Source organism: Castor canadensis, chromosome 7 (assembly GCF_047511655.1).
Source record: "Castor canadensis chromosome 7, mCasCan1.hap1v2, whole genome shotgun sequence".
NCBI lineage: Eukaryota > Metazoa > Chordata > Mammalia > Rodentia > Castoridae > Castor > Castor canadensis.
Window position 1 is genome coordinate 131996683 of NC_133392.1, and position 21936 is coordinate 132018618.

Genomic DNA, 21936 nt, shown 5'->3' on the forward strand with positions numbered 1-21936 from the left:
AATAACTTGTATACATATTTCCTTAATGCTAAGCAGTATGCATAAAAACAAGGGCATACACTTATGTAGGTATGGCACTATTTTCAAAATCAGAAAAATGGACAGTGAAATAGTACAAAGAATAATCTACAGACCTTATCAGCTATTAAAAGCAAGAAAATTAATATTGATACAGTAACAGTGGCTAAACTATAAACATTATTCATTTGCCAGTGTCCTGATACTGTAATGTCTTTTAGGTTTGTGTGTGTGTTTGTGTGTGTGGTTCTGGGATTTGAACTCTGGGCTTCACACTTGCTAGACAGATGTTCTGCAGCTTGAGCCATTCCTGTAATCGTCTTTTAGGAAAAGAAAATTCTGGATTATGAATTACACTTAATCGTCATGTCTCTTTAGTCTCTTTTAATCTGAAACAGTTCCCTCCTTCTTCCTTATCTTTCATGACTTTGATATATTTTTATAAATATGTGTCCCAGGTATTCTGTAGATTTGCTCTCGATCTAAATTTGTCTTATGTTAGCTTATGATTAGATTCAGGTTATGCCAGCTCTGGTCTTCTTCTCAAAGCATCATATTGGTGGTGCATGATATCTGTCTGTGCCATTACTTCAGATAGTAACTTTATGTCTACCAAATTTCTGCACCATAAAGTTACTGCTTTTTCCTTTATAATTAATTATCTTATGCTTATGGAGAAATGCTTTGAGATGGCTTGCCCTTATCAAACTTTCACTCTAGTTTTTGTCTCTATTGGTGAATCTTGCTTGAATCAATTATTTCCAAATTATTTCCTAGTTTCTCATTTCATGCATCTTTATTAACCTGAATTCTACAATAAAGCAACAGCTTTAGGTGCATATAAATACAATCAAATCTTTAAGGTTGGATAGCATCAAAAAAGGTAATTTTTAGACCTTATACAACCTAGCTTTTCAAGTTATCATACTGTCATTTTAAATCTTTTAATAAAACTGATTTTTCTTTAAAAAAAAATAGCTTTCCTTTGTCCCCTAGTCAGTTAGTTAAGCTGATTAATATAGTGTGGGACTCATGAATTCTTATTGTATTCAATGAGGTATAATTTGTTTTCATTGCTGAAATTGTCTCATATTTGGCCAGTAGAAGCCCCTTAAAGTTGGCCTGTGTATCCTTCTAACATGGCCCGGTCCTCTGACCAACCCATATTTCTGACCAAAGTGTCTAGGCTCATCTTGTTCCTTCCACACCAACTGGATTGTGATTGATTGTGCAAAGTTCTGTCCCTAGCCTCTCAAGATTGTGCTCCTCTAGGGCAAGAATCACATTGTTTTTATCTATTGTAAATGCTTGACATCAAAGGCACTTAGAATTTAATAAATTTTCTATTAAATGTGGCCTAGTTAACTAACATATAAATTACCCCTCCCTGGGCTCCCACCAATCTAAACAGATCTCCTCTTTCTGCCTACACTACATGACAGTGTATGTGCAAGGCTTGCTTTCCTTATTTGTCAAATAAGGTGGTAAATGTCAGACTTCACAAGATTGTCATGAAGGCCAAGTGAAACAACTATACAGTAACTTTCTCAAAGTATTTGTTTACTTTTGACGGTACTGGGGTTTCAACACAGAGCCTTGTACTTGCTAGGCGGGCACTCTATCATTTGAGCCACACTTGTAGCCCTTTCTTCTTTGGGTTATTTCTCTTGCTTTTTCCCTTGCCAGCCTGGGACCATGATCCTCCTACCTATGCCTCCTGTGTAACTGGGATAACAGGTATGTACCACCATGCCCAACACATTGGTCGAAATGGGTCTCACTAACTTTCTGCCAAGAATGCCATTGACCTTCAAGCTTCCCAGTCACTGCCTCCCAAGTAGCTGGGATTATAGTGTGAGCCATCATGTCCAGCCTCAAGGCGATTTTTATTAGAAGTCTAATTCTCTCAGTATTAGCAATATCAGAATGTGTTGGGCAATAATACCTTTTGTCTCTCTCTGAAGTAAGACTATCATTAAATTATTTTACTATTTAAATTTTGAAAAATAAGAAAAGATTATGTTTAAAAATGACAAACTCAAGGTGACATCATTAAGGGAGAGAACCAGAATTAGATCCCTGTCCCCTAATATCACTCCATTTTTTTCAAAAAGGGTAATTAAATTAGAATGTGGAAAGGCAGGTCAGGGCTTCCTGATAGGAAGAACTCCCAGATCTTAGGAGTCCCCCAGGTAGTTTAAGAAAATCCAATTATTAGGAAGCTTTTTAATTAGCATGAGGCCAGTCCTGGTGCTGCTCATGTAAGACCTGCATAACCTGATTTTTCAGAACCGTTCAATGTAATCAGTTGATTTCTTACAGGAGAGGGCAACCCATTTGCCAGTTAGCAATATAAGTTTTTATGTCTAGCCTTAAGGGAAAAAGAGAAGCAAAACTATTCTCCATCTGTTAGAATTTCTGAGTAAAGCTCTGTTCTGTTCTCTTGTTATCTACTTCTGGTTTTTCTCTATAAACATGCACTGGGTACCAACTAAGAACTCAACACCTTTTCATGTGATGGCAGGAACTCCAAAGGAGATCATTTAGCAACCTACCCAGCTTCAATTCCAAGGCTTTTTACTGGAGAAATATGAAGCATTCATTGGGTTTATAATAATCAGCTTAAAGTGAGATCATTTAAAATTTGTTCAGTTATTCAGGCTAAGATATGAAATAGGTTGAAAGTTGAATTTGACAAGGATTGAGTTTTTCTGTGCAAGTGTGTTAGAAGGGGAGAAAGAGAAGGAAGTGATAGAAATTATACAGCAGTGATTCTTCTCAAGCCTTTTGGTCTCAGGGATCTTTTGTATACTTAAAGGCTTCAAAGAGCTTTATATGTGTGAGTTATATCTCTCCACATCATCAAAGTAGAAATTAGAATCTTTTAAAACATGAATATACAACACAATCGATGGGAACAACCCAAATGTCTATGAAGAGATGAATGGGTAAAGAATTGTGGTATATGTATACAATGGAATGCAGCCTTTCAAAAGGTGGGAGAGAAAAATAGAGAGAAGGGAGGGAGAGAAAAAATAAAAGAGGGAGGGAGAGAGAGAACAAATCATATCATTTGTAAACAATATGGATGAACCCAGAGGACACTTCAGTAAATGAAATTAGTTAGTCACAAAAGGACAACACTCCATTATTCTACTTATATGACTTATCTAAAATAGAATACATCGAAGAAGAGACTAGAATGGCAGTTGCCAGGGTGGGAGAGGGGATGGAGCAGGAGAAAATAGAGAATTGTTACCTCAGTTGGTATAAAGTTTCAGCTATACAAGGTTAATAAATTCTAGAAACTTGCTGTATAACATAGTGCCTATAGTTAAAAATATTTATTGTGCTATTATAATTTTGCTAAGAGGACAGATCTCATGTAAAGTGTTCTTAACAAACACACAGGTCCAAACTCAACAAATTATATATACTAAACATGCATATTTATATACAAAAAGGGTATACAGAAAGTTGTTTTGCACACAAAAAAATTTAGTAATGAAGAAATGTATCTCAAGCAAAAAAAGAGACTATACAAATACATTCCATTAATTATCAGAGTAATAAATCATAATCTCTGGAAAGGTCCACTGTGAGAGTATGAGTGTGAAAAGGCAAGGCTTAGCATCACTATGAGTATAGTTTTGACCATATAGACCCCCAAAAGGATTTGAGGACCCCCAGTGGTCCACAGAACACACTCTGAGAACTGCTAACTGCTTATTTTTCAAACCTTCTTTTTTGCGTGTATGTTTGCTGAAAATTGAACACAGGGCCTTATGCATGCTAGGTATGTACTTTGCACTGAACTATCTCCTCTAGCCTGTATCCATTTTATCAACAGTGGACATTTGGATTATTGAAAGTTTTCATTACAAGTAGTAGTGCTCTGAGCACTATTTTACACATATGCTGGTGTACATGTGCAAGAACATCTCTGGGGTTTATACCTAAGATTGGAAGTGCTATATCATATGGAATATACAGCTTCAGATTTATTAGATAATGCATCCAGTGTCCAACGCTGGGAGTCTTTCTGAACTCAACTTGGCATCAAATATTACCTAATAGAAAGTCAGTATGTAAATTTTGTCAATTGTCCTAATATCTTTTTCCAAAAAATTTTTTAAATCCATGTTCCAAAATACATTACAGAGCTGTATGCCACTTTAGCCTTCTGAATCTGGAATAGGTACTCTGTCTTGTTTTTCTCATGACAGATCAGTTGTGTTGTTGAGTTTGCCTCAGTGTTGGTTGTCTGGTTCAGGATTGTTGATTGTAGGCAGAGATAACACATACATGATATGCTGTCCTTAGAGAGTTTCCTCAGGATACACATGATGTCAGTATGTTCCCTTGTGGGTGGTGTTAGCTTTAATCTCTGGATTAGGTGCTGCCTTTTCCCCTTTAAACTCTATTTTTTACCTGGCTTTGGGACTTCACACTCATCATTTTCTTCTAGATTCTTGGGCTATTCTTTAGTCTCCTTTGTTGGATCTTCTACTCTCCAACTGTCTAATATTGGGATGTTTCAGAAGCAATCTTTTTTCCCCTTTCTCGACTATGTACTCATGCCCTACAAGATCTCATCTAGACTGATAGCTTTAAATACCAATTAAAATACTGATGATTCTCTGACTCATCTATACAACTGCCTAATTAACACCTCCATATTGTGACATCCAATACGTATCTCACAAGAAGCATATGTAAAAATTGGATTCTAGGTCTCCTTTACCAGTGTTCTCTATCCCAGTAAATTGCTTCATTCTCCCAGATGTTCAAGCCAATAACTCTGGATCATCTATGATTCCTCTCTTTCATTAAATATGATTTAATTGAATCAATTCAGTATAACTTTATATTATTTTGCTGATTTTTTATTCACTGGCATTCAATCATATCATCATTTCCTTTAAAGTTTATTTTGAACCCAAATGCTTTTCAGCTTCCCCATAATACTACCCCATTCTACAGTTCCAGTTCATCATTATCTTTCATCTTTTGTTTATTGATATAGTTCATTTCCAGAATCCAGAAGAATCACTTAGGCTCTTTTCATGGTTGAAACCCTACCTACCCAGCCCCATCAAAGGTGTCCACTATTCTATCACCATTTTTCTGTTTTTAAACTTCATGTAAAAGGAATTATGTATTTTGCTTTCTTTACTATTTTTTTAATTTGGCATATTTTATTTAACATTATTTCTGTGAGCTTCAGCCATGTTACTGCATATAAAATAGTTCTTTTTTTATTTGTGTAGAATTTTCCTGAATTTTTTTAAATATCATGTTTTTAAAATTCATTTTTCTGTTGGGCATTTAGGTTTTTTCCATCTTTCTTTTTTAGGAAAAATGCTGTGGTGAATATTCTAGTGCATTTCTGTTGGTGGTCAATCACTCATTTCTCTTGGGCATATACCTAGGTGAGGCATTATTGGGTCAAAGAATGCAGCTAAATAATTTTCCAAAGTTATTTAAATTCCCACTGACAATGTTGAATTCTAATTGCTTTACATCCTCAGCCATTATTAGTTATTGTCATTCTTTTAATTTTGACAGTTTTGGTAGGATACAGTAGAGTCTGGTAGTTTCAATTTCATTTCTCTAGTAACTACTAATACTCAACAACTTTTCATATGCTAATCGGCCACTTGTATATTCATTTTAATGAAGTACCTTTTCAAGGCTTACCCATTTTTAAAATTAGGTTTATTAAAAATAATAAAAATCTTTTTATTACTGATTTTTAGTCCTTCTGTATATTTCCTAGATACTGTGTTTTGTATATTTTCACTTTTTTACTGTTGTCTTTTGATGAACAGTTTTTTTGTTTGGTTTGGTTCATGGTTCTGGGGACCAAACCCAGGGTCTCACAAATGCTAAGCAAGTGTTCTGCCACTGAGCCAAAATTGTTCCTTTTAATTAAGTTGTATATGCATATCAATATTATCTATCTATATGTATATTTTTTTTCTTTTATAGTTTGTGCTTTTTATGCCCTATTTAATAAGTCTTTGCTTGCCCCATATTTTAAAGATATTCCCCTCTGTGTTCTTCTAGATGCTTAATGTTTTAGTTTTCATATTCATTTTTGTATCTAGTAACTACTAATACTCAACAACTTTTCATATGCTAATCGGCCACTTGTATATTCATTTTAATGAAGTACCTTCATTAAAGTCTCACTTTTTCCACATGGGTAAGATTTACCATGATTGCTATTGATTTCTATGTAAATTTCACTGTGATAGAAAACATATTCTGCATCTTCTACTTTCTTGCTGTTGTAGTTTATTAACTGGTCTCCCTAATTCTATTCTTGCCCTCTTTGTGGAGCAGAGTGATCCTTTTAATTAATGTTGTCATTCCTCTGCTCAGTGACTTTTTTTGTACTTAGAATTAAGTTCAGTTCATTTTAACAGTCTGCAGAGTATTGTCTCATCTTTCTGCTACCCTTCTCTAACCTAATCTCTCCATTAGCCACCTTGCTCACTCAATTCCAGCTGTGCTGTCCTTCATCTCATGCCTCAGGCACACTAACACATTCTCACTTCAGAATCTTTGTACTGTCTACCTAGAAGGTTCTTCCCTCAGGCCTCATTCGGGAGCTCTGTGTACATGTTGTTTCCTCAAAGAAGACTTCCCCCCACAACTCAGACTTCTTACCCTACACTGTTGTGAAGCACTTATCAACCTGCCAGTATGTTGTGTATTTCTTTATTTTCTGCTTCTCCCACAGAAAGTAAATTCCTTAAGAGTGTCTGCTTTGCTCACTGTTCTAGCCCCAGGGCTCAGAACAGTATGAAAAACAAAATGCTCAGTAACTATTTGTGGAAAAAATTAGATATCCCTTATTTCAAAACATTTTCAGTCTAAGGAGAAGATAGATGATTGAAGTAAAATTAAGGGATACTCTAACACAGATGTCTTTGAAGTTGGGGGAGGGTACTGGCTTAGTGAGGCATGGTCAGGAAAGGTCTCCAAAAGGAGGTAGCCTGGATTAAGTGTTAAAAACTGAATATCGACACGTCTAACCAAGAATAATAGAGAGCTCAATATAAGAAGCACTAGGGCATGAAGATGGGTGACAGGAAATTACATCAGATACAACCAGAGAGCAAGGCAGGGGCAAAAGCACAAAAGCCCATGGATGTCAGAATGAAGAACTTAGACTTTACCTAAAATGGAGCAAAGGTTTTTAAGGTAAGGAGAAATCTGCTAGATTTCTATTTCCATGTGTCTCACTATTCCTTACTGCAATGATCATGCCAAAACCTCAAGTAGATTGATGTAGACTTGGTTATCAGGGCTGAGTTTCAAACCAGAAGTTCATGTCCCATCTTGCTGCATAACCTGGGGGAGGTATCATTTCCTTTTCCAAGCTTCAGATCTTCATTCTCAGAAGAAGGTTGTAGACTCCTGAGAGCAATTCCAACTCTGAGCCTGTGAATCTGTCTATGTGCTTCAACTTGGATTTAGGTTGGACTTAGATCACAATGCCTCTAAGATACCTTGTGGGGAAAATTTTTTTTGTTGATTTAAAATTTTTTAATTCATTTAATTAGTGATTAAATTAAAAATCAGTTAATATTTTTAAAACTAATTCTGGCTGTTCAAGAAATTAAGTACTTTTTTCTCTTGTTGTACAAAATAGTGGGTTTCATTATGACATTTCCACACATGTGTACAATGTAGTTTGATCCTGTTCACCCTCATCCTCCTCTTTTGTCTTCCTCCCTCCTCCCTCTGGTCCTTCCCCACCAAATAGTCCTCCATTTAGGTTCATATCTTTTTGTTTGTTTGTATTTATGGATCGAAATTCCACATATGAGAGAAAACATGAGGAATTTGTCTTTCTGGGCCTGGCTAATTTTAATTAATATGATGGTCTTCATTTCCATCCATTTTCTTGCAAACAATATGATTTCACTTTTCTTTATGGTTCAGTAATACTCCATTGTATATCTTTACCACATTTTTTTTATCCATTCAGCTATCCATCAGCACTGGGCTGATTACAAAACTTGGTTATTGTGAGTAGTGCTGCTATAAATATGGGCATGCTGATTTATATTCCTTGGGGTATATGCCCAGGAGTGGTATAGCAGGATCATATGATACTTCCATTTTTCAATTTTTTGAGAGGCCTCACACTGATTTCCATAGTAGTTGCACTAATTTATGTTCCCACCAACAGTGTATGAGGGTTTCCCCCACATACATCCTCTCCAGCATTTGTTGTTGATTTTCTTAATACTAGGCATTCTGACTGGAGTGAGCTGGAATGTTGTTTTGATTTGCATTTCTTTTAGAACTAAGGATGTTGAACATTTCTTCATGTATTCGTTAGCATTTGTACTTCTTTTGAACATTATTCAATTCATTTGCCTATTTATTTTGGATTATTTCAGTAATTTTTGAGCTTTTTATATATTCTGAATATTAATACCTTGTTAGATGATTAGCTTGTGAAGATTTTCCCTCCTGGAGGAAATGTTAATATTATTTTCTATATCTGCTAAAATAATTTAAAACCTTCAATTGTAGCCAATCTAGGTTCAGTTTTCTTTTGCAATTTTCTAAACATTTAGTTCAAATGCTAGGGAACTAGCACAAGTATAAGTCCTTTTTTCTTTTGTCTGGGATGGGCATGCAGGAGAGGAAGGTGTGATGGAATGAGTCTTTTTCTTGCAGTTGTGATTCCAAAGAATCCTTACCCTGCGTCTGATATGAACTCTGAGAAGCCCAGCATCCTCAGCAGCACCAAAACTGTCTTGGAGCATCAACCAGGGCAGAGGGGGCGTAAACCAGGAAAGAAGAGGGGTCGAACACCCAAGACCCTTATTCCCTCTCCCATCTCTACCCCATCCAAGTCAGCTGAACCTTTGAAATTCCCAAAGAAGAGGGGTCCCAAACCTGGCAGTAAGGTAGGTAAAAATGTGTGTTTCCCAGGAAGGGAATAAGGGTCTATAAAATTATAATTCACAATATCAGTCCATGTTGGAAAGGGGATGTCTAGCCCTATTCTCCATCTACTATATGATTTTAAGAGGAATATACTAGATCATCATCCCTACTTTGCACCTTCCTAGAACATGATAATATTAGAAATAGGACAGTAGGGACAGGAAACAAATTTTGACTTTCGAAGTTAACTCACGTTTGAGAAGATTCTAGTCCAATGTCTTCCATAGATGGAAGGCCCTGCTCCTCTGTAACATTCCCAGAGTAGATGCCCAGCATGTGAACAGAGTAAATTAATTCCGTAAATGTATTTGTTTTGCTTTTCTTATCACTTCTTTTTAAAAAGTTATTGAATACCTACTTAGTGTCAGACTCTGTATTAGATTCTATTACATACATATCATAAGATCTTCTCAAAACTCTGGGAGATAGTGTTAACATTTTATTAAGTAGATTGAGATTTATATATGTGAAATTATTTTCCTAAAGTCATATAGCTAGCAAATAGCAAAGGCTGTACTGATTGGTCTCCAAATCTAGTTCCAACATCTCTTGCTGCCCTGCCACACATTCACTCTATATAACCTAAAACTTCCTGCTCTGCTCCCTCAGGAAGTCTTAAACACAACTAGTACTAGAAAAGACTGATGAGCCAAGCTTCACTGAGCATGGTTACTGAAAGTATTACCTTTTAGTCATGCCAGTGTTTCTTCCCTAGGAAAAGCATTGATGTGAAATGGCAGCTTCTCAACAGCTTCTCTAGGGCCCCTGTAGCATCACCTCCTCCACTCACTTTCTTACTATCAGGAAATACCCTTCTTGAACTAGAATATTGAGTTCCAATGTGCAAATTATGCCCAGTTCTCCCTGGACCGTCCATTGCAGTCTTATGGTCTTCCTTAAGGTTGGTTGGTTGGCTGGTTTGTCTACTGTTTTGTTTTGTTTTGTTTTGTAGCCCTAACTGACTTCAGTCCTTACATAATATAAGCTCCTCAGGGTCAATAACCTAATCTTTTTTCTCCTGCAGTGATTTGTATCTCAATCTCTTGTAAGATGAGCAGTATATGCTAGATGGACAGATGGATGGATGGATGGATGGATGGATGGATGGATGGATGATTTGTTTTAGTGATGATATTCCCAATCTTAGTTGTCTCTTATTCATTAACTTTGAATTCTCAAAGTTAATCTTCCTGTGTACCATATCATACTATTTTTTATCTATTACCACTAACCCCTAACCCAGGTCATGATTCATTTTTTATCTCAATAACACTCCTCTCTTTCTCATGCTGTAGAAGAGAGACTGAATGTGCTAAGGATGCCAAGATCAGTGAAGGCATGGTTTTGATTATGTGAACACATCTTAAGGACAGTCCAAAGAGAAAGAAAACATATCTAAGGGACTCTAAAGACAGAACCAGAACCAATAAAGCAGAAACTTAAACAGCAGGTCTTTGTCTTAACATAGAAGGAACAGTGAGAGCTATCTCAAAATGGAACTAGTGAGCTCTTGCCACTGCTACTCGAGGTATTTTATCAGGGACTAGATGCCTCTATGAGAGGGATGTTTTTGGAGAGAGAAAGAAATATTGAATAGATGGTTGGATTAAATGGCTTTTAAGAGCCTTGTAAACCCAAGAAATATTATGCTAGTATTGTCTTTGCTTTGCTCCCTTAGCAAGTCCTGAACATAGTAGCCAAAGTCCTTTCTATTCTTCTTGAAATTATTCTTATGGGCATTTGTCTCCTAATTCCCCTTCCTACTCAAAAGTAGACATATACTTTTGTTTCTGCCTTCCATTTAGACTGTGATTCTTATGTTCCTTTTGAAGCAAAAAAAAAAAAAAGACTTTGAAACCAGATAGATTTAGGTTCAGATCTCATTTCCATTTGTGGTCACCTGTGTGACCTTAGGAAAGTTTCTTTGGGCTAGGCTCTGAGCCCGTTCTTTCCCCTACTAAATGGAGATGAGGTGATAATATGACTATCATACTTACATATGATATATGTAAGTACATCTGTCTCAAATAATAGATGTAATTATACCTTCCATCCTTCTGTTTTCTTCTACAATAATCAGGCACCTAACTCACCAGACTTGCTCCTTTGGGGATACTGTGAAATCCTGCCACCAACTCACTGAAGTTGAGCTAGTATTTCCTTTTTCCCTGACTTATTACTTATTTGGGTTTTCACTTTTAACAATATCAGAAAATATATGTCCATTTCCAGTGAGGGTTTGCAGGATGGCTGTCCTAAGCAAGGCCATCTTATTTATACCTGCTCCCACCAGTGTGATCTCTTTAGAGTATGTGACCTGAGAAGGCAGACAGATTTAATATATAGCTCCTGGCAGTAGACCCTATATGAGGTATTTGGTGAAAAGGGATTTCTGGATCTCTGTGATGGTTGTATTTTCCTTGTGTTCAGAAAGGCTTTTAGAAAACTATTTTTTGGAACCTTCGAAGAGCTTTCTCCCCAAGACTGCCCTAAACAGCATAGAGATTAAAGATTTATCTCAAATCCTCTTTATTACTCCCCCATTATTGGTAATTTATACTGTATGCTTCATGACAAATATTTATTAATGCTCTTTATATATACCAAGTACCATGTGAGGAATGGTGCTTAGACCCTCTAGCAGCTCCAGGCTAAAAGAGGGCACCAGTATCTAAACATGGAGTGACAGTACATTGACAAATTCAACAATACAAAGTACAGAAATAGTATTAAAGAAGTAACTGTTAGAGAAAAACTGTAAAAGCTTCCTAGCTAAACAGAAATTGGTAAGGCAAATAAAGGAAGAAATGGCATAGGCTAGGGGTATAGCTCAAGTAGGCAAGCACAAAGCCCAGAGTTCAAACCCCAGTACTGCCAAAAGAGAGAGAGAGAGAGAGAGAGAGAGAAGGGGCAGCTTAATATTGTGAGGAGGTGGATTGGGTAAAACTATAGCATTTTTAGAAAAATGGTATACTTAGTGATTATTAGAGTAGGAGATTAAAGGAAGCAATAACTGGTAATGAGCTGAAGAGGTAGGCAGAAGAAAGCAGTTTTTAGAGTTAGAAGGGTCATTTTCATTTAAAGAGAGAGAAACAAAATAAAAATAGAATGTAAATGTAGAATTAAACCATAGCATACTCTTTCTCTCCTTTTTTGCTTTTATTTACCTAATTTATAAAGGATCTGTAACTTCTTATGATAATACTGAATCTTAATGCAGTATAAAAGTGCTTTAGGATCTAGCTGTGCAGAAGACCAAAACTGTGTACATAGAACCAGAAAATTACTATATATGTAATCTACTATGTAGGTACAGCTTTGGGCCAGATGCTAAGTGGAAAACAAAGTTAAAATGCAGTTCCATCCACAAATATATTTTCATTGCATAAGTGATTTAAGTCCTAGGGATAAAGGAATGAGATGGCAAGTTACCTACCACAGGGAGCAAACTTTTCCCCATCCATTTTGACAGAGGAAACCTCGGACTTTGCTGAGCCCACCACCCACCTCACCAACAACCAGCACCCCTGAACCGGATACCAGCACTGTTCCCCAAGATGCTGCCACCATCCCCAGCTCAGCCATGCAGGCCCCCACAGGTAAGAGAAGAGGATGGGACTAGCTGCAACAAGGCCAAGGCCCCAGTTTCTGCACTTCTCTTGTCTTGTGCCAATTAAACTAGCCCCCTGTCCATTTGTAAACTTAGGTAGAATATTTAAGGGTTTCGTCTGTGGCATTTGAAATAGTCTCAGAGAAACTTTCATTCTATCAGAAAAACCACAGCTGTGGAACTGGGGTCAGTTGGGGGAAATAGAGGGAAGCACCCAAAGCTCCCTAAACCAATTTAGAATGAAACTCTTCTGATTTTTTTTAAACAATCATTGATGGTGGCAAACCTTCAATGGGAGTGAACTTAATTTTGGAGGCCAACCAATGACTGGTTGATTCAAATGACTGGTAGCTGAAGAGGGTGGATCATCAACCTGGCACATATTCCTTTTTCATAAACTGAACTATGCATATCTAGCCCCATTTTATAAACTACCTGAGAAGGTAACAGTAAAAGAAGTATACCTTTAGAATAGATACACAACTTCCCAATGGAGTGACCATAAAGAACAATCCTCAGTCATGTATAGCACCTCATATCTGTAATCCTAGCATGCTGAGGAGGCAGAGATCAGAAAAAGGATCACAGTTTGAGGCCAGCCCAGGCAAAAAGTTAGTGAGACCCCTCCCCCCATCTCAACAAGTGGGCATAGTGGTATGCGCCTGTCATCACAGCTACATGTGAAGTATAAATAGGAAGATTACGTTCCAGGCCAGCCTGGGCATAAAACACAAGACCCCACACACAGAAAATAAATAATTTCCTCAAAAAGAAACAAAAAGTTAGTAAGTCCCCCATCTCAATCAATAGGCTGAGTGTGGTGGTAAGCACCTGTCATCCCAGCTATGTAGGAGGTGTAAATAGAAGAATCTTGGCAGGCTGGCCCTGGGCAAAAGGTAAGATCCTACTTGAAAAAAAAAAAGAAAGAAAAGGCTGGGAGCATGATTCAAAAGATAGTATGCCTGCCTTGAGTTCAAACCCCAGTACTGACACACACACACACAAAAAAAAAACCTCATATGTAAATTGAAATGTGTGTGAAACTTGCTCAGCTATTCTACAGACACTTCATCTTTTTCAGGAATGTCTGTAAGCAACTAGAATGATCCCCTTGGACACTAGGGTGGTCTTTCTCTTAGGGGAACCTAAATATGTCTCTGCCCAAATCCTAAAATGTTAGTGCTAGAAGGGAAGGCCTAGGCTGGTGGAGTGGCTCAAGCGATAAGAGCACCTGCCTAAGCAAGAGTGAGGAGTTCAAACCCTAGTGCCACCAACAAATAAATAAAAGGGAAGGTCCAGCCATAGATCCCTTTCCAGATGACCTATAGAAGATGACAGAATCTGCCTGTGACATGTGTCTAGCTCTAATCAAGGTCCTATCCCATGTCTCAAAAGTGCATCATCTGCTTCTAGCTACTGGGTCTGCTTAGTCTAAGAACAGCAGGTTCAGTTACTGAGCAGGGCTTTGTCCCTGAGCTTTGTGCATGGAGAAGATAAGTAGATAAGCACTCTGGTAAAAGCACCCACCACACCTTCCAATTCATGACCTGCCCCTAGATGCCTGTATACCTGCGAAATGCAACCGCCATCATTCTAGATACGACCTAGGTGCCAAGGTGTCTTTCCAGTAGTCTCTAGAAGACTTGCAGGAGCTTCAAGACTATGCCTCACTGTTCTTTGAAATGATGTAAACCTTTTCTGCTTTCAATTACTGGATTTGTGTCCCTCCCTTGGCATTAATCTCATGGCCCAGGAAAAGTGGCAACTTAGTGTATCCCTGTTTCCTGCTCATGTCAAGCTATAGCAGTCATTACTGGTCACTGTGTCACCATCTCTTGATCTTGATTGGCCTTGGCTCACTCTTTGACATCACTTCCCTGTCTAAGCCTCTCTACAAAGGATTAGCCCAGGTTACCTTCATGGTCCCTTCAGTGGTAACAAAGAGCTATGGTAGATTAAATACCATGTATCACACTGTGTTCTTTATTACTTGCCTTTTGTTTTGTTTTTTTTAACCATACAAACTTTTGAAAAAAACTGATCAGCATCATACATGCTCATAGTTTAAAGGAATAAAAGGTTTACAAGACTTAACTACAAAAACCAAACTTATTACAAAACCCATTTTAGGAGATGAAGTTTTAACTCTTCTTAATCTTTTTCCTCCTTACCCACTTACACATACTTCCCAAATACAATTCTACAATACTATAATTTTGATGGATCAAAATTCAGGGTTTGTTATTATAACTGGTTAAATGCTATTCTCAATTGAGCCATGTAGTAGTATATTGTAATTACTTTTGCTTTATTGCACAATATTTTCTTTTCAGGGAAATCTTACTGCTTTGTCATGTGTTTATTTTTCTGTGTATCTTTGTTAATTTAACCTTCTCTCTTCCTACTGGACACAGTTTCTGTTTGAGCATAATATATAGTCCACCCATGCCAAACTCACTCCTAAGACCTTCTAAGTTCCTGTAGATCCTCTTCACCTTTTTAACTGGACCCAGCTCTGGCTGCTTGCCTGATAAGCCAATTAAGTCTGGAGACAAGGTATTGAGGCAAAAAGGTGTCTATACTCAAAAAACCAGCTAGATAAGAAGGTAGGGCACTCTTGTAGCCCATCTTTCCAGGAAGCTGATTCAGGGGTGGCTTATATTGGTGTTCCAGACTGGTGGGCACTATCTCACAGTGGGAAGGCTAGATAAGGCACATCAGATCCTTTATGGCCTAACATGTTTTTCAGTTGTGCAAATCTCAAAAACAAAGATTATTATTTCCTCAGGCTATTCTTGTCACAGAGTAGTTTAACCGCATGCGCTACCTGACACATTACACAATGGACAGGCCAGAACAGATGCTGCCCTGAGCTCTTCTTGCTGATCGCCAAACTCACAGTAATAAATGAAAACATCTTTAATGTTTGGCTTAATCCTCTTCTTTTGGTTAGATTCCCAGTTTGCTTTACCCCATGTCTTTGTTTTCTCATATAAATCTTTCCCAGATTTGTATCCTTGGTTTTGTATGAAATCTGTTTATTTTCCTTGGAGCCTCTCTTTATCCCCAATATTCTGAGATTTTACCTTAGATGTATTTTCAACTACCATATTGGACACTTTCATTTTATGAAAGTTTCTTGAATTCTTTTATCAGTGATTTTCTCCTCTTCCTTTTTCTTTTCATATTTAGTCTGTCATTCCCACTATTCAGATGCTGGACCTTCAGTATTCACATCCATTTGTATTCTTACCCCTATTCTCCTTGTCTTTTTGTTGAACTTTTTTTGAGCTTTCCTCTATATCTTACAAACTTTGTGTTGAGTTTCTCATTTCTGCCATCTTTTAAAATTACAGTTATTCAAACTGAAAAGAATATATGAAAACAATTCCATTTACAATAGCCTCAAAAAAAATCAAATACCTAGGTGTAAACCTAACAAAGGATGCGAACGACCTCTACAAGGGAAACTATAAACTTCTGAAGAAAGAGATTGAGGAAGACTATAGAAAATGGAGAGATCTCCCATGCTCATGGATTGGTAGAGTCAACATAGTAAAAATGTCTGTACTCCCCAAAAGTAATCTACACGTTTAATGTAATTCCCATTAAAATTCCAATGACATTCATTAAAGAGATTGAAAAATCTGCTGTTAAATTTATATGGAAACACAAGAGGCCACGAATAGCCAAGGCAATACTCAGTCGAAAGAACAATGCTGGAGGTATCACGATACCCAACTTCAAACTATATTACAAAGCAATAACAATAAAAACAACATGGTACTGGCACAAAAACAGACATGAAGACCAGTGGAACAGAATACAGGACACAGATATGAAGCCACACAACTATAACCAACTTGTCTTTGACAAAGTCGCTAAAAATACACGAATGGAGAAAAGACAGCCTCTTCAACAAAACTGCTGGGGAAACTGGTTAACAGTCTGCAAAAAACTGAAACTAGATCCATGTATATCACCCTATACCAATATTAACTCAAAATGGATCAAGGATCTTAATATCAGACCACAAACTCTAAAGTTGATACAGGAAAGAGTAGGAAATACTCTGGAAGTAGTAGGTATAGGTAAGAACTTTCTCAATGGAACCCCAGCAGCACAGCAACTAAGAGATAGCATAGATAAATGGGACTTCATAAAACTAAAAAGCTTCTGCTCAACAAAAGAAATGGTCTCTAAACTGAAGAGAACACCCACAGAGTGGGAGAAAATATTTGCCAGCTACACATCAGACAAAGGACTGATAACCAGAATATACAGGGAACTTAAAAAACTAAATTCTCCCAAAACTAATGAGCCAATGAAGAAATGGGCAAGTGAACTAAACAGAACTTTCTCAAAAGAAAAAATTCAAATGGCCAAAAAACAAATGAAAAAATGCTCACCATCTCTAGCAATAAAGGAAATGCAAATTAAAACCACACTAAGATTCCACCTCACCTCTGTTAGAATAGCCATCATTAGCAACACCACCACCAACAGGTGTTGGCGAGGATGCGGGGAAAAAGGAACCCTCTTACACTGTTGCTGGGAATGTAAACTAGTACAACTACTCTGGAAAAAAATTTGGAGGCTACTTAAAAAGCTAAACATTGATCTACCATTTGATCCAGCAATACCACTCTTGGGGATATACCCAAAAGACTGTGACACAGGTTACTCCAGAGGCACCTGCACACCCATGCTTATTGCAGCACTAGTCACAATAGCCAAGTTATGGAAACAACCAAGATGCCCCACCACTGACGAATGGATTAAGAAAATCTGGAATCTATACATAATGGAATTTTTTTTCCTTTTTCTTTTATTATTCATATGTGCATACAAGGCTTGGTTCATTTCTCCCCCCTGCCCCCACCCCCTCCCATACTACCCACTCCGCCCCCTCCCTCCCCCCACAATACCCGGCAGAAACTATTTTGCCCTTATCTCTAATTTTGTTGTAGAGAGAGTATAAGCAATAATAGGAAGGAACAAGGGTTTTTGCTGGTTGAGATAAGGATAGCTATACAGGGCATTGACTCACATTGATTTCCTGTGCGTGGGTGTTACCTTCTAGGTTAATTCTTCTTGAACTAACCTTTTCTCTAGTACCTGTTCCCCTTTTCCTATTGGCCTCAGTTGCTTTTAAGGTATCTGCTTTTAGTTTCTCTGCGTTGAGGGCAACAAATGCTAGCTAATTTTTTAGGTGTCTTACCTATCCTCACCCCTCCGTTGTGTGCTCTCGCTTTTATCATGTGCTCAAAGTTCAGTCCCCTTGTTGTGTTTGCCCTTGATCTAATGTCCACATATGAGGGAGAACATACGATTTTGGTTTTTTGAGCCAGGCTAACCTCACTCAGAATGATGTTCTCCAATTCCATCCATTTACCAGCAAATGATAACATTTCGTAACATTTCGTTCTTCTTCAAGAAGAAGATGGAATTCGTATGTTCTCCCTGAGTTATACCTGAGTGTTTCTCTTTGGGTGCTATTGTAAATGGTATTGTGTTTTTAATTTCAAACATTGATGATAATAGAGGAAAGTAGTTTGACTTTTTATATATTAACCTTATATTATAAAACCTTGTAATTTATTAGTTCCAGGTTTTTTCTTTTGTCATTTCTTTCAGATTCTCTTTATATGTGAACAAAGAAAGTTTTATTTTTTCTTCCCAATATGTACACGTTTTATTGTCTGTTCTTGTTTTAATGCTTTGGCTGGTATTCTAGTTTGATGTTGAAAAACAGTAGTGAGGAGCAATACTTCCATTATTCTTGGTCTTAGTGGGAAACCATCTACTTTCTCACCATTAAATATGACGTTAATTCTAGTTTTATAGATGCTTTTTATCAAGTTGAGGAAGTTCCCCTCTATTTCTAGTTTTATGGAAGTTTTTATTGTGATTGTTGTTGGATATCGTTAAATACTTTTTTCTGAACCTATTGATATGAGCATGTGTTTTTTCTTATTTAGCCTGTTAATATGATGGATTACAATATTAGGTTTTTGAATGTTGAGTCAGCCTTGCATACTTGGAATAAGTTCCACATGGTCATGTTGTAGAATTCTTGTAATGCAGTGTTGGATTAGATTTGTTAATATTTTGTTGAGTATTTTTGAGCCTATGTTCTTGACAGATATTGGTCTATAATTTTCTTTTCTTATTATGTCTTTGTCTGGTTTTGATAGTGAAGTAATGCTGGCCTCATAAAAATGAGTTGGAGAACATTCCTTCTGCTTCTATCTTCTAAAAGAGATTGTGGAGAATTGGCTTCATTTGCTCCTTAAATGTTTGGTAGAATTCACCAGTGAGCCTATCTGGGCCTGGTACTTTCACTGTTTGGGAAGGTTACTAATTATTGATTCAACTTGTTTAATAGATACATCCCTATTCAGAATTTATTTTCCTTCTTGTTTTTTAGGAAACAGGGTCTCAACTATGTTACCCAGCTGATCCTGAACTTCTAAGCTCAAGTGATCTACTGACTTAACCTCCTGAGTAGTTAAGACTATAGACAGGCATGTGACACTGTGCCTAGCTTTGTGTTTTTTTCTTGAGCTTTGTCAGATTGTCTTTCAAGGAATTGGGGGATTTCATCTAGGTTAGCAAATTTGTGAGCATAAAGTTTTTTTCAGGACTGGAGGTATGGCTCAAGCAGTAGAATACCTGCTTTGTAAGCATGAAGTCCTGAATTCAAACTCCAGTCCCACCAAAAAAAAAAAAAAGAGAGAGAGATGTGGCTAGTTGGCGAAGAAACTCAATTTTGAGCTGGTGGAGTGGCTCAGGTGGTAAGAGCACCTTCCTAGCAGTGTGAGGTCCTAGGTTCAAACCCCACTACCACAAAAAAATTATTTAAAAAAGAGACTGGCAGAGTGGCTCAAGTAGTAGAGGGCCTGCTTAGCAAGCATGAGGTTTCTAAGTTCAAACCCCAGTACCACCCAAAAAAAGTTTGTTGTAAGTAGCTAAATTTTTTAAGAGTAAAAAAAAGTTTTGTTCAGAGTATTCCTTTTTATCCTCTTAATGACCATGGGATCCATAATGATGCTCCCGCTATTATTTCTGATGTTAGCCATTTGTCTTGTGCCCTTTTTCTTAGCCTGGCTAGAGTCTTATCAACTTTTGGGTTCATTGTTCATTTCTATTTTTTCCTTTTTAATTTCGGTGATTTCTGCTCTATTTTTTGTTATTTATCTTCTTTAGATTTAACTTGCTCTTCTTTTTTTGCTCTTCTTCTTTTTCCAGTTTCCTAGGATGGAAGCTTGTATTATTGATCTTTCTTCTTTTCTAAATATGGGTTCTACTGCTTCTATTGTATCTAACAAATTTTGATTAAGTTGTATTCTCATTTTATTTAGTTCAAAAAAATTTTTTTTCAGGATATTTCTTTGACCCACGTATTATTTAGAAGTATGTTGTTCAATCATCACATGTTTGGGGACTTTCCACCTATCTTACTGTTATTGATTCCTACTTGAATTCCATTGTGGCTGGAGAGAAGATATTGTATGATTTCTGTTCATTTAAATTTGTTGAGATGTGTTATGGACCAGAATGTGGTCTGTCTCCATGTATGTTCCATGTGAGTTTGAGAAGAATGCGTATTCTGCTGTTATTGGATGAAGTGGTTGTCAGATGTCATGTTGTATCCAGTTGATTGATGGCTCTGTTGAGTTCAGTTATATCTTTACTGATCTTCTGCCTGCTTGATCTGTCTGTTTCTGACAGAGGGTTGCTGAGGTCTCTAATAATGTATTCTTCTAATTTTTGTAGTTCTATGAGCTTTTGCTTCACTTGTTTTGACACTGACGTTAGGTGTATACACAATAAGAATCAATATATCTTTTTAGAGAATTGATATTCTTGTCATTATATAATACCTTTCTCTTTCTCTGAAAATTTTCCTTGCTCAGAAGTCTACTATGTCTAAATTTACTATAGTTAATCCTGTTTTCTTTTGATTAGTGTTAGTATGGTATACTTTTCTCCACCTATTTACTTTTAATCTATATGTGCATATTTAAAGGTTTTTTATAAAGAAATATATTTGGGTCTTGTTTCTAATCTAAGAGTCTCCCTTTAAAATGGTATATTTAGGCTATTAACATTTATAATGATCATTGATATAGTTAGGTTAATACTATCTTTGTTTCTATTTTCTATTTGTTATTCTTTTTTCCTTTTTTGTCTTCTACTTTTTCTGCCTTTAGTGATTTAATTAAGGAATTTATATGACTCATTTTCTCTCATTTCTTAGCATAACACTTATGTTTCTTTTTTACTTGTTTTAGTGGTCACCCTAGAGTTTGCAATATATATTTATAACTAATCCAAGTCTACTTTCAAATAACACTATATTGCTCCACAGGTAGTATGAATACCTTAGAATCCAAATTCCTCTCTTTTGTATCTTAAATTGTTGCTATTTATCATTTCACTTATATATAAGCATGTACATATATGTATACACTCACATATATACATATAATCAAACATATCATTAGTATTATTTTGAACAAACTTTTATCCACTCAATCAAGAATAAGAAAAATAAGAGTTTTTATCATCTTTTTTCCAGTACTCTTCCTATCTTTTTTATTTTATTTACTCCTTCTTTCATTCCTCCATCCTATACCCACCCTCCCCTTTTTCTTTCTTTCTCTCCTCTTTCTCACTTTTTCTTTCCTCTTCTTCTTTCTTTCCCATTTCCTCTCTCTCTTTCTCTCTCCTCTCTATCTCTCTCCCTCCGCCCCCCACCTCCCCTTCCTCCCAATCTCCCTACCTCCCTCTCTCTCTCTCATCTTTCTCTTGCAATTCTAGAAATCAAATCTTGTGCATACTAGACAAACACTGTACCACTGAGCTATACCCCTAAGCCCCTCCTTTCTTTATAAGCAAGGCAGGTCTATTGGCAACAAACTCCCTCAATTTTTCTTTTTCTTTGTTTCTTCCTCATATTTGAAGAGTAATTTCACAGGGCACAGAAGTCTAGGTTGGTGGGATTTTCCTCTCAATATTTTAAATATTTCACCCTACTGACTTCTTGCTTCTTTCATAGTTTCTGAAATGTTGGTTATAATTCTTATTCTATAGGTAAGATGTTTTCTCAGCTTCTTTAAAGATCTTTTCCTTTCTTTCTTTCTTTTTTTATTTTTTTGAGACAAGATTTTGATTCCAATGCCTCAGCCTCTAGAGTGCTGGTATTTCAGGGTATCATACCCCAAAGATCTTAAGATCTTTCTCTTTGAATTTTTACAATTTGAAGTTATATGCCTAGATGTCTTTTTTTTTTTTTTTTGTATTTTTCCTGCCATGTGTGCCTCCTC

The 21936-nt window shown here is 36.7% G+C and overlaps 1 protein-coding gene across 15 annotated transcripts in view; it reads left to right on the plus strand.

Moving 5' to 3' along the window:
• The window catches only part of Scmh1 (Scm polycomb group protein homolog 1), a 177611-nt gene that overhangs the window by 130431 nt on the left and 25244 nt on the right, over nucleotides 1–21936 (plus strand). For 14 of the 15 annotated variants that reach the window (XM_074080442.1, XM_074080443.1, XM_074080446.1 and 11 more), the window contains 2 exons: nucleotides 8722–8954; nucleotides 12467–12593. The exons of the other annotated variant lie outside the window; for it this stretch is intronic. In XM_074080442.1, coding sequence (XP_073936543.1) covers nucleotides 8722–8954; nucleotides 12467–12593 — 360 coding nt within the window. The remainder of the gene's footprint in view (nucleotides 1–8721; nucleotides 8955–12466; nucleotides 12594–21936) is intronic. 15 annotated transcript variants of the gene reach the window in all.